Source organism: Rhinatrema bivittatum, chromosome 3 (genome assembly GCF_901001135.1).
Source record: "Rhinatrema bivittatum chromosome 3, aRhiBiv1.1, whole genome shotgun sequence".
Classification (NCBI taxonomy): Eukaryota; Metazoa; Chordata; class Amphibia; order Gymnophiona; family Rhinatrematidae; genus Rhinatrema; species Rhinatrema bivittatum.
In genome coordinates, this window is record NC_042617.1 from 125173427 (window position 1) to 125186270 (window position 12844).

General features: G+C 45.4%; 1 protein-coding gene across 2 annotated transcripts in view; it reads right to left on the reverse strand.

Annotated features, from left to right (window-relative positions):
- KIAA1841 (KIAA1841 ortholog) overlaps positions 1-12844 on the reverse strand; it is a 201206-nt gene that overhangs the window by 54963 nt on the left and 133399 nt on the right. For both annotated transcript variants that reach the window (XM_029593704.1, XM_029593703.1), the window contains exons 12-13: positions 7280-7428; positions 5352-5442 (exon numbers count right to left, since the gene is read on the reverse strand). In XM_029593704.1, coding sequence (XP_029449564.1) covers positions 5352-5442; positions 7280-7428 — 240 coding nt within the window. The remainder of the gene's footprint in view (positions 1-5351; positions 5443-7279; positions 7429-12844) is intronic.

A 12844-nucleotide genomic window follows, 5' to 3' on the forward strand; every position in this document is an offset into this window, starting at 1 on the left:
CATACTTTCTTTATCTATTTTATAAAATCATGTGGGTATATTTTGCACACCTAATTGCAACATGTGCATGTTATATGTGGGGGCATGAATTTTATAAAGAATGCATGTACTCTATGTATACAAATACTTAAAAAAATATATTTGTATTTATATTTAGATCATGTCTTTTCATTGGTAGCTCAAAGCAAGTTACATTCAGGGCCGGCAGGTATTTTCCCTGTCCCCAGAGGGATTACAATCTAAGGGCCCTTGTGTGTATTTGCAATCACCAGTTTGCTGACCCCTCCACTACTTCCCCCAGGCCTCCAGCACTTCATTCTGACCCTCCCACCAATTAACCCAAAGACGAGTGCAATTTCACTTCTGCGAATTAATTAGCAAGTGTAAAGGCATATGGATAAGTCTGATGATATATAGCGACATGTACTTCCAAACCCAATCCCGGAACAGCCTTAAAGGGCATCTTCTTTCCCTGCCAAGGTTTACATGTGCCACTGTAATTACCCGTGACTAAAATGTTTCCAAAATACCATATATGTGTACATGCTACTTACATGCATATATGCCGATTTTACGCACGGAAACCCCATTTTTGAAAATGAATCCCAAAGACAGGCATCACTAGTGGAAAGAGAAGTTATGTTACCTTTCTACAGAGATTTAGTCTCTGGTGAGACCTGACCTTGAGAACTGTGTTTGGTTTTGCAAACCATATCTACAAAAAAAGAGAGTGACACTGACAAGGTAGAGACAATTCAAAAAGGGCCACCAAACTGGTATGTGTTCTGCACTATATGCCAAACTCAGAGAGAATGAAGGAGCTAAAGATGTACTCTTGAAAAGAAAAAAAGGAAAGGGTAGATATGGCACAAACACGCCAATATTTAGCCGGCATCAATAAAGTAAATGAAGACAGCATTTTCCACAGAATGAAAAGTTCAAGGATAAGGGAACATCATATGAAGCTGCAAAAGAATTATGATAGAATACTTTTCACTGAGAGGTTGGAAATGCCTACAAAACAGACTTATGCTAGAGGTTAGAGGAGCCAAAACAGTGGCAGAATCTGAACATGCATGGGATAGTCACAAAGAGGTCAATACCGAGTGGTGCAGTCACCAAGAAGTCAGCTGGATAAGTTTACCCAGATAACTTTAGACCTGCTCTCCACTGCCACCAGATTTACCTGGCTAAGTTTAAGCCCTTCCTTGAAAGCTTCTCATGTAAGTTTTAGCAGGGCAATAACTTATTTGCTATGAGAGACAGGAAACTGAAACCTGAGTTTCTCCAGCTAAGTCCCAAACTTGGCTGGAGAAACCTGCTGAATACTGACCTCAAAGGCCCCACACAGAAGCCCAACAGTGGTCTCATGGTGGCAGAGGAAGGCAGAAGACTACAGATCATGTAAGACCAGTGATAGAACAGTAAACGGGTACAAAGGGGCAGATTGGGTGGCCCAAATGTTCCTCTTCGGCCTACGTCTTCTATGTTTCTATGTCAAGGCTTATTTAATTACAGTCATGAGTAGTTTAAGGTTACCTTCCTTATCAGGAGATCACAAATTACAGATTTAAATGGTCAGTGATTGCATCCTCCAGGGTACTTTACCAGATTGTTTTATTAATGGATATCACTAGGCTTCAACCAATCTCACTTGTTTTCCTCCCTGCTTACTACTGGAGTGGATCAGGTACAATAGGATGCAGTGATTAGGTACTTTCTCTATAATCAGTTGCAGCTCTGACAGTCATTCGCCTCACTTTGAATTCCTGCCTCCATGTATCCTGTCTGGTACTTCAGTCTTCACCTAGATTGTTAGTTGTCATGTAACACCTTAGCTACCAACTTGCCTTTGGGTAAGTGCTTCACTAGCAAACAATTGGTGGCTTCCAGGGGCACACTGAGACCCCCCCTCCCCACCCAAACACATAAGCCAAGAGTCACATGGTTCCTAGAAATGCACCTACAGACCAAATACAAAATATATGCTGGGACTGTCAGTCAGTCACAAGACAGAGATAAACTAAAACGTTTATTAACAAGTAGCAAGAACAGTGAATGGAAAAAAAGATGTAATTTGAAAGCAGCAACTTGTAAAATAAGGATTCATGCAATTATTACAAACTAGACACTTTTCACTGTACTCAGTCAGTGCCTAGAGAGATTCAGGAGATGCTGTCCTCACAAGGATTTCTAGAGCTGGGACAGGGCCTTGGCACAAATCTGGTTCCTCTGCACTCCCGACCAAGACTGAAATTTTCTGGAACATTCTAGGCTACGTCACTCTAGATCTAGTATGTCAGGCCAATGAAAACCCAAGGCACTGGCTTCCTGACCAATAGCAAGACGGAACATTGCAACATTATATCACCTTGTGGAGACTGGGGAAATATGCATTCCAGAGCCTCACCTTGGGGTATACGGCAAGTTAACCTGTTCAATCCTAGCTGCCAGAAATTGCAGAGCACAGTAGGAGAGACTTCTACCTGCCTGTCAGTTCAATGATTGCAATCAGTGGAAAATATATCTCAACAAAGATTCCCATTTTGCCATGTAAGTGCTTTGCATTACAGAACTACAGGTTTCTATATTCTGTGTACAGTTTGTGGTCTTGCATACAGCAAAGTGCTTAATAATGGATTAATGGCTCTTTATTAACAATTTTTTTGGACAACAGCTTCACTAATTTTGTTGGCTCTGGGGATTAGACATGGAAGTGGGTCCGGATACTGGATTAAATATTGGGCTTGTAAGAATCAAAGTTGAAGATGACAAATGCTGATATGGCCTACCTAACTGTTGTTCTATGCCTTGAGTGCTTTGGTGATAAGGAATGTTATACATATAAAATGTTATGTTATGTACCAGAAGAGATGGTGGCGGCTAGCAATTATGCCAGATTTTGGGAATGCTTGGAACAGCCATGAAGGGCAATGGAGAATGAAGGTTTGAGAAGTCAGGTAAAAAGATAAGATGGTGATGGATGGAAAGTTTGGTTGGGTTGCATATGGCAACTTTAAGAGGGTAATTTTATAACATTCGTGTAAAACTGAAGTCCACATGCACAAAAGTATATGTGGACTTCAGGCCTAATTTTTAAAATGGACTTATGCACGCAAGTTTGATTTAAAAATTTGCAAGACTGCACATACTTTAATGTGGCATAAGCGCACAAATCTAAACATGTTCGAGAAAAGTTATAAATGTCCACATGAACATTTCTGAGCATACTTTAGAAAATCAAGTATGTGTGTAAATGATTTCGCAACCCCAACTCCACTCCCTGGAATGCCTCTTTGCAGTGTGTGTGAAAGGATGTACAAAATCGCTCTCACAGGTACTAGTGTGTGTATAACCTTGGGGTAATTTGAAACCCATTTATACACCTAAAACAGTATTTCATGATGTCAATGCTTTTGAAAATGACCTCCTATGGGGGTCATTTTCAAAGAGTTATGAGGGGGTTGCTGCATAAAAATAGCACAGACGTGTATAAGTAGAATGTACGTGCGTATATGCTATTTTATAAACCTTGAGAGTACACATGCTTACAGGGAAAAAAAAGGGGGGCAGTCTAGGATCATTCTGGGGTGGGGTTCAGAAGTACGCATGCAAATTGCTATTTTGTAAGTGGTATTCATGCATACATTACTGAACTTGTCTGAACACCTTTACACCTATGGAAATTAAATCAGACTTGTGTTTTCTCTTCAGTAGTTGGGTGGGAGATCTGGGTCAACTGGGGAATGTATTTTCAAAAGCAGAGTACACACAGAGTACCTGCCTATGCGTTTAATTCTGCGTTATTAGGCACATAAAATACACATGAACATTTTATAAAATGGGTAGTAAAAGTATGCATGTTCCCACATTGCAAACATACACACATACTTTCGAGCAGAAATACGCGGCTTCCGCCATAAAGTATATAAAATACCAGCATAAATCTCTGAGGCTCACTTACACACACAAATGGTGTACTGCGGACAGTTTTGAAAGTTGGGCTGGATATGTGGAAGTCTGAGGGGCTAATATGGTATTTATCTGCCATCATCTGCTATGTAATAAGTGGTAATCACTGAACATCTCAAAACTTTTGACTCTCTTAAATTTTTTATATTTGAATAATGTTGAGGAAAACTTGCAACTGCTTTTGAGTTTTGTATAACACTTTTATAAATGTATTTTCTACAGACCCTGAACTTTTTGTAATAAGGAATCCTGAGCCCAGGGACTTTTTCAAAATCTGGATCTCTGCACAAGTATAGAAAGTACTTGAGATCACAATGGAATCAGCTAGAACTGGAAGGTCACGTGTGATGTCCAGAGCAATGTGGGAAGAGTCATGCTCGTCTATAGTGCAATGCAAACTGGTTTCTGGGGTACCTTTATCCCAATTAAGAATTCACACTCAAATCTTGAAGTACTGACTAACAAAATAGAGGGAAAAGGCCTATGTTTTCAAAATATCCCTAGCATAAATACTAACCTCATGCTACTGTAAATCCCCTACACCAACATCTGATTTTATTGTTCATGTGGCACATATATGTAGGCAGGAAGGGAGAGGTCTGTTTCTCCATCTCTGTGTCTTAAAGACAGTTTCCAAGATGACTAAAAGTGTGAGCCTTCCATGTATGTCAAGATCAAAACTGGCTTGGCCTGACAGTTTCCTCAAACTCCTTTAGGAATCCAGCTCAATAGGTATCGGCCTCTTATTGGGCCACAGCACCATGAGCCTTCATTCACAACTACCTGGGGCCATCGCAACGACACTCCTTGAACAGGGATCACAAACCATGGCTCCTTCCAGATCCGGGATAATGTGGACCCTAAGTCTGGCATTAGGTGTTACCACTGACTGATGGCAGAGACTCCCTTTCCTAAGGGCTGTGTAAATTGTTGTTGCAGCCTTCCCAACCAGAAGAATAGAGTCCTGCTCTAGGTATCAAACCCAGGTCCCCCACTTGCCATTGAGCCAGCCCAAGATTAAAACTGTTGATGCTGCAGGTATATGTATGCTGTTTCCCATCACTGTCAAGACAGCAGTGGGGATTCATATCTCACATATCAGACCACTGGCTTTTTCTATTCCTAACATATTCAGTAACAAATCCACCTTGATTCGAGCTCTAGAGAACTAAAAACAAAAGCAACAAGATGATGCCACAAATATTAGCCTGCACTACTAAAGGCAGGGGTAATGCAACAGCCTTAGAACAAACTTTTTATAGTATAAATTGTCAATGTTCTTTAAAAGTAATCTACTGCAGAAAGCAAACAACTTCCATTTCAATCTCAACAGCATTTATGGAAGAGAAAAAAATAACCCAGTAGCATTCATTACTTACAGCATTGATCTCTCCAGTCTTCGGTCCCCACACTACATTTGGGTCCAATACTACATCACATTCTTTATCAAGCAGTCCAATCCCAGAGTCACTACAAAGTAACAATTTGAAAACTTAGTCATTATCTATTATTGACATTAATACAGAAGTATAGACATGGAATATTAGGAAAGGAGCAGGCTGCAGTAAATCTCAAGAGACTTAGCAACTACTCCAAGTTTGGGTGCAGGCGCCTACAATAAATATCGTTTACAGTGCAGTCACAAAAAAAACAGCAATATAAAGATTCAAGCTACTGGCCTTTTCCAAGGTTTATTGGACTGCTTCTGCAGCATTCTTTCAAGAAAGAGCAGTAAAAAGATGTTTGGAAGGAACTTTTCTGCATTTGCTGCTCCTGTCTTTTTGTGCTTCTACCACTGTAAAATGTGATAAAATGTGATAGAATATGTACCCCAAGGCTCCATCCTCTCCCTCACTCTCATCAACATTTACCTGGTCCCCTCTGGGTGAACTAATTAGATCTTGCAATATCACCTTCCTCATCTATGCAGACGATATTCAGATCCTCTGCCACTGGATGCTGACCCTAAGCGAGCTATCCAAAATCTAAATACCTGCCTGATAAGGATTGCTGGCTGGTTATGCCACAACAAATCTAAAGTCAACCCCCAAAAAACTGAACTACTTTGGGCAGGTAAAACAAAACATCCTCCCACATCCATTGAAATCTACCTGGAAGATTCCATGATAGCATACATTCACCAAGTCTGCAACCTAGGTCTCATTCTTGATTCCAAGCTTACCATGGAAACTCAAATTGGATCTGTGGCCAAAGCTGCCTCTTCCCATCTTTGCTAGCTCCGTCACCTCTGACCGATCCTTGAGGCACCAGCCTTATGCCACCATCATTCAAGCCTACATCAATTCCCGACTAGACTATTCTAACTCTCTTTAGGTTGACCGTCCCAAAAAAAACGTACCCACCATCTTCAGCTCATTCAGAATGCTGCAGCATGGCCCCTTTACAATGTCAGTAAGTTTGATCCTGTGACCCCTTTCCTTAAATCTCTTTACTGGCTGCCAACTACCCCCGGGCTCCATTTTCAAAGTCCTGGTACTAGCCTATAAAGCCTTCAAAGTTTAAGCCCCACGCTATCTGTCCGACCGAATCTCCTTGTACACACCAGCTCGCCCACTTCGCACCTTGCCTAATTCTAGCCTGACAGTGCCTGCTCCCAAAGAAATCCAGCTCATCAAAACAAGAAGAACCTTCACTGGCTCAGCCCTAGCTCTCTGGAATTCCCTACCACTGGACATCAGATGCCCCTAGACCTCTTAATTTTCAGGAAAAAAATTGAAAACCTGGCTATTCACTCCCTAGAAATTTGTATGAACATTAATATGCCAGACCCATTCTCTATGTGCATGCTGCTACTGCCAATTACTGCTCTGTCTGATTTAGTTATCCTGAACTCTGGAGTTTCCTTGATGCAATTGCTATTTATGCTATTCTGTTTCGGTTAAGTGTTTACTGCTGATACAGCCATTGTTCAGTTCAAATACGTTATTCTGGAATCTGGTCTGTTTCTACTATGTAGGCACTACTGTTGACGTCTTATTGTACTCTGTTCTCCTGTATGTCTTGCATTGCTCACTTGTTGAGCCTTTTGCTGTTGCTTTAATTGGTTTTCTGTAACATGCTCTGATCTCATTGCTGGAAAAATGTGTAATAAATAAATGCTGCTGCTGATTGCCCATCCAGGAAGGAATCACTGTAGCTGCACCTTTAAAGTAAGGTGTATATCATTATCTGCATTCGACTATATAAAAAGTGCTTCACACTTCATGCTAGGAAACAAAAATTAATGCCAATAAAATTATCAGAATACAACAACAAAACAGGGGAATCGTTTGCTTTGGGTTCTCACCTATTCTGATCTTTAGAAAAAGCCACAACAATGACATCTCTGTGCTGCAGTAGATCATTCAAGATTTTAGCAGCTGGATGTGGCAGAGCATCCACACTATCTCCTCCGCCTCCAGGTGCACGGATCACGTGGTCTCTCATTTTACAGCCCTGCCATGCAAGATGCCAAAATGAAATACATGAACTCATGCAGCTCTGTCTTGGAAGCTTTTAATCAAAATATTTTATGTGGGTAAACACAGGTAGTTTTTCTTCAATCATTACCTCCCTCAAAAGTACCTGCATAAATTTTACGGTATTTTTATTTTTTTGGGCAAAGCAATGCACATAGTTTTGAATATCCAAAACTACAGTTGTAGTTGCCTTCCCCAAGCTAACTCCACCCCGGGAAGGCCTATAAAACTACGCAGGTAAAACTAGGCATGCTGACAACATGCACTCGTATTTTTATCTATTTAAAGAGTGGGCAACCAAACAGCCCATTTCTGTGGGCAAAACATCTCTACAGAAGAACATTTTACCTGCAGAAATAGCTTTCATTATTGCCCTCTTAGGGTTTGATTTCCAAAATGATTTTCGCATATAAAAGTGTGTTTTATGCAAGTAAGTGGTAGCACTCCAAAAATCAATCAGGGGGCCAATCAGGAGAGATGTACTGGGGGCGGGAGGTGGAGCTGGGACAGAGTTGGGACTTACATGCATTCTTTTTGCTTTTAAATAGTATAAGTGTACATTACTCTGCACAAGTTTTGCCCTGCTTGGAGCAGGTGTAAGTTTGTATGTGGCAGTTTGTGTGCATACTCGACCAATTACTCAAGGATTTTCAAAGTGAAATTATGCACATAAGCTTGCCTTGAAAATATTTGGTAGAGTCTGTGCGCGTAACGTTCAGGCGCGTAACTGTATTTCGATGCAAAGGCCATGGGTACTTTTATCCAAGGGCTTTGCACCAATTTTCAAAAGAGAAGTACGTGTGAAAATTGCCCCAGGAAATGGCAGCCATAGGGATGTGCACCTGCATTTGTTAAGGCCTGATTTTTCAAGTCATTTGTGCTTACATAACCAGGTTTTATGCACCTAAATGGCCATTACAAAATAGCCCTAGGCCCAGTATGAGTAAAAATATGTAAATAACCTCGTTTTGCACATATTTTTAGGTGAACTGGGAGTAGACATTCCAGAAGGCGAAGATATGACATACATGAATATTCTTATGTTTTCGAAAGCATGCGTGTAAGTTACCAAGCACAAGCTATGCCCTGCCTGGAGTAGGCATAATTTTGGGTGAACAATTTCACATGTACCTGGCCCAGGATTTTCAAAGCAAACTTGGGCACCTAAGTTCACTTTAAAAATCTTAGGTAAAGTCTGCACGTACAGGGGTAGATTTTAAAAATTTGCACGATCGCGTACTTTATAAGATACGCACGTAGCCGCGCGAATCTTATAAAATCCGGGGTCGGCGTGTGCAAGGGGGTGCACATTTGTGCAACCTGCGCGCGCCAAGCCCAGCGCGCGCTGCCTGTTCCCTCCGAGGCCGCTCCGATTTCGGAGCGGCCTCGGAGGGAACTTTCCTTCGCCCTCCCCCCAACTTCCCCTCCCTTCCCCTACCTAACCCACCCCCCCGGCCCTATCTAACCCCCCCCCCTTACCTTTGTTGGCAGATTTACGCCTGCTAAAAGCAGATGTAAATCTGCGCGCGCCAGTGGGCTGCTGGCGCGCCATCACCCAACCCGGGGGCTGGTCTGGAGGCCTCGACCACGCCCCTGGGCCGGCGTCACGCCCCCGGGCCCACCCCCGAAACGCTGCGTCGTTTCGGGAACGCCCCCGATACGCCCCTCCCCGCCCCTTTTACGCAGCCCCGGGAATTACGTGAGTCCCGGGGCTCTGCGCGCGCCGGCGGCCTATGCAAAATAGGTGCGCCGGCGCGCGAGGGCCCTGCGCGCGTAAATCCACCCGAATTTACGTGCGCAGGGATTTAAAATCCGCTCCACATTGCACACACTCTGGGGCGGATTTTAAGAGCCCTGCTCGCCTAAATCCGCCCAAATCCGGGCGGATTTAGGCAAGCAGGGCCATGCGCGCCGGTGAGCCTATTTTACATAGGCCTACCGGCACGCGCAGAGCCTCGGGACTCGCGTAAGTCCCGGGGTTTTCCGAGGGGGGCGTCTCGGGGCGGGACTGAGCGCAGCGGCGTTTTCGGGGCGTGTCGGGAGCATTCCGGGGGCGGGCTCGGGGGCGTGGCTACGGCCCGGGGCAGTCCGGGGGCATGGCCGCGCCCTCCGGACCCGCCCCCAGGTCGCGTCCCGGCGCGCTAGCGGCCCGCTGGCGCGCGGGGATTTACTTCTCCCTCCGGGAGGCGTAAATCCCCCAACAAAGGTAAGTGAGGGGTTTAGACAGGGCCGGGCGGGTGGGTTAGGTAGGGGAAGGGAGGGGAAGGTGAGGGGAGGGCAAAGGAAAGTTCCCTTCGAGGCCGCTCCGATTTCGGAGCGGCCTCGGAGGGAACGGAGGTAGGCTGCGCGGCTCGGCGCGCGCCGGCTATACAGAATCGATAGCCTTGCGCCCGCCGATCCCGGATTTTAGCGGCTACGCGCGTATCTACTAAAATCCAGCGTACTTTTGTTGGCGCCTGGAGCGCCAACAAAAGTACGCCTATTCGCGGTATTTGAAAATCTACCCCGTTGTGAGGGGTTATAAAATGCCTCTTTCTATAGGGTACTTTTTCCAGCCAAAACAATCCACACAGGGGCGGATTTTAAGAGCCCTGCTCGCCTAAATCTGCCCAAATCTGGGCGGATTTAGGCGAGCAGGGCCCTGCGCGCCGGTAAGCCTATTTTACATAGGCCTACCGGCGCGCGCAGAGCCCCGGGACTCGCGTAAGTCCCGGGGTTTTCTGAGGGGGGCGGGCCTGAACCGCGCGGCGTTTTCGGGGAGTGTCCGGAGCGTTCCGGGGGCGGGCCCGGGGGCGTGGTTACGGCCTGGGGCGGTCCGGGGGCGTGGCCGCGCCCTCCGTACCCGCCCCCAGGTCGCGTCCCGGCGCGCAAGAGGCCGGGACGCGACCTCTTGCCTTTGTCGGGGGATTTACTTCTCCCTCCGGGAGGCGTAAATCCCCCGACAAAGGTAAGGGGAGGGTTTAGACAGGGCCGGGCGGGTGGGTTAGGTAGGGGAAGGGAGGGGAAGGCAAAAGAAAGTTCCCTCCGAGGACGCTCCGATTTCGGAGCGTCCTCGGAGGGAACGGGGGTAGGCTGCGTGGCTCGGCGCACGCCGGCTATACGAAATCGATAGCCTTGCGCGCGCCGATCCAGGATTTTAGCGGCTACGCGCGTATCTACTAAAATCCCGCGTACTTTTGCTTGCGCCTGATGCGCCAGCAAAAGTACGCCTATTCGCGGTATTTGAAAATCTACCCCACAGTTTTTAAAATTCAAAACTATGGGGCGGATTTTAAGAGCCCTGCTCGCCTAAATCCGCCCAAATCCGGGCGGATTTAGGCGAACAGGGCCCTGCGCGCCGGTAAGCCTATTTTACATAGGCCTACCGGCGCGCGCAGAGCCCCGGGACTCGCGTAAGTCCTGGGGTTTTCGGAGGGGGGCATGTCGGGGCGTGTCGGGGGCGGGACCGAGCGCAGCGGCGTTTTCGGGGTGTGTCGGGAGCGTTCCGGGGGCGGGCTCGGGGGCGTGGCTACGGCCTGGGGTGGTCCGGGGGCGTGGCCGCGCCCTCCGGACCTGCCCCCAGGTTCCGTCCCGGTGCGCTAGCGGCCCGCTGGCGCGCGGGGATTTACTTCTCCCTCCGGGAGGCGTAAATCCCCCGACAAAGGTAAGTGAGGGGTTTAGACAGGGCCGGGCGGGTGGGTTAGGTAGGGGAAGGGAGGGGAAGGTGAGGGGAGGGCAAAGGAAAGTTCTCTTCGAGGCCGCTCCGATTTCGGAGTGGCCTCGGAGGGAACGGAGGTAGGCTGCGCGGCTCGGCGCGCGCCGGCTATACAGAATCGATAGCCTTGCGTGCGCCAATCCCGGATTTTAGCAGCTACGCGCCTATCTACTAAAATCCAGCGTACTTTTGTTTGCGCCTGGAGCGCCAACAAAAGTACGCCTATTCGCGGTATTTGAAAATCTACCCCTATGTATATTGTTGCCTCTCTCAGCCTAAACTGCCCCAGAATTGAAAATTACCTAAGGGAAAATATCCATAGACATTAACACTTGCTATTTTGTTTGGGTACTGGCACAAACATATTTTGTAAAATGTAAAAGTAAGCATATAAGTCCAAATCTGCCCCAGGAATGCCTCCTCCTGTTATAAGTATAAGTGTTTGTACAAGTGTTCTATGCTTGTATTTTTACCCACATTAGGGCTTACAGTTTTTTTTTTAAAAAGGTCATTTCTGTGGGTAAAGTACTGTTTTGCCTGTGAAAATAGCTTTTCAACTTGCCCTTTAAAACAGTACTTTACCCACTGAAATGGCCTTTTTAAAAATGGCCCCTTCTCTATGCATGTGAAGAAAGCAGGAAATACATTATTTTAATTAAATATAAGTATGTGCACAGAGCCTGTATGTGTGTACTTCTATCCACAGTGTGGACAGGGTTTGGAGGTATGCACTTTAAAGTTGAATTTTCAAAAGTCGCACATACAAAAATCCGCATATATTCATGTAAAATGGCATATACTCATGTATATCCTATTTTATAAACCTCAACATACATGCGTAAGTAAGGGTCCATGAGTAAATGTGTGCACGTAAAAAAAGGGGTGGGTCAGGGCATTCCAGGGCGGAGCTAAGTAAGTTGCTATATGATAAGCAATTTACATATTTAAATTTGGCAGCTTACTTGTGTCTCTTTACACTTGCTCTATATGTGGAATAAGTGATTAAAAACATCTTAAAAGTGAAATGCTGACTGGGTAGGGTGTCTGGGTAAAATGAGGAGGAGTTCAGGTTGAAAAGCCAGGAGAGTCTCGATGACTGGCAGATGGACTGGACGAACTGATAGACTAATTGGTAAAACAGGTAATTTCACTGCTGTGTGCATGTTATAAAATCTCCCAACTTAACCCGCATAAAAGCCGACTTATGGGAGGTAAGTGCTTGTAAATTCTGCAGGTAAAATTTTCATGTGTTTAAAGTTAGACATAAAAATATGCACGTATAGCAGTTGTGCGTGATTTATCCATCTAAATCTTGAAACTGGCACTTATCCAGATGTTCTGATTTATCTGGCTAAGTAGCAGCAAAGTTGCTATTTATCTGGATAAATCCTACTAAACTGGCTAACAGGGTCATTCACCAAAATGCGTTATGGTGTTAACGCAAGCCATATGCATACAATAACAGCATTAGCGCATGGCATAAATGCAAATTTTGGGAAGGGGGAGGATTAAGGAAATGTTTGGGTGGGATTTATGAAAATGAGGAGCAATATTGCACGGTGCGATAGCGTAACGCATGCTATTGCATGGTTTTAACGTCAGAAATAACTACATTTTTCCTGGTATTAAGCTATGCGATATGATCGAAACGGCCGTAATGCAATTCGCGATAAATTTTTTGAATTTCATTTCAGGGCTT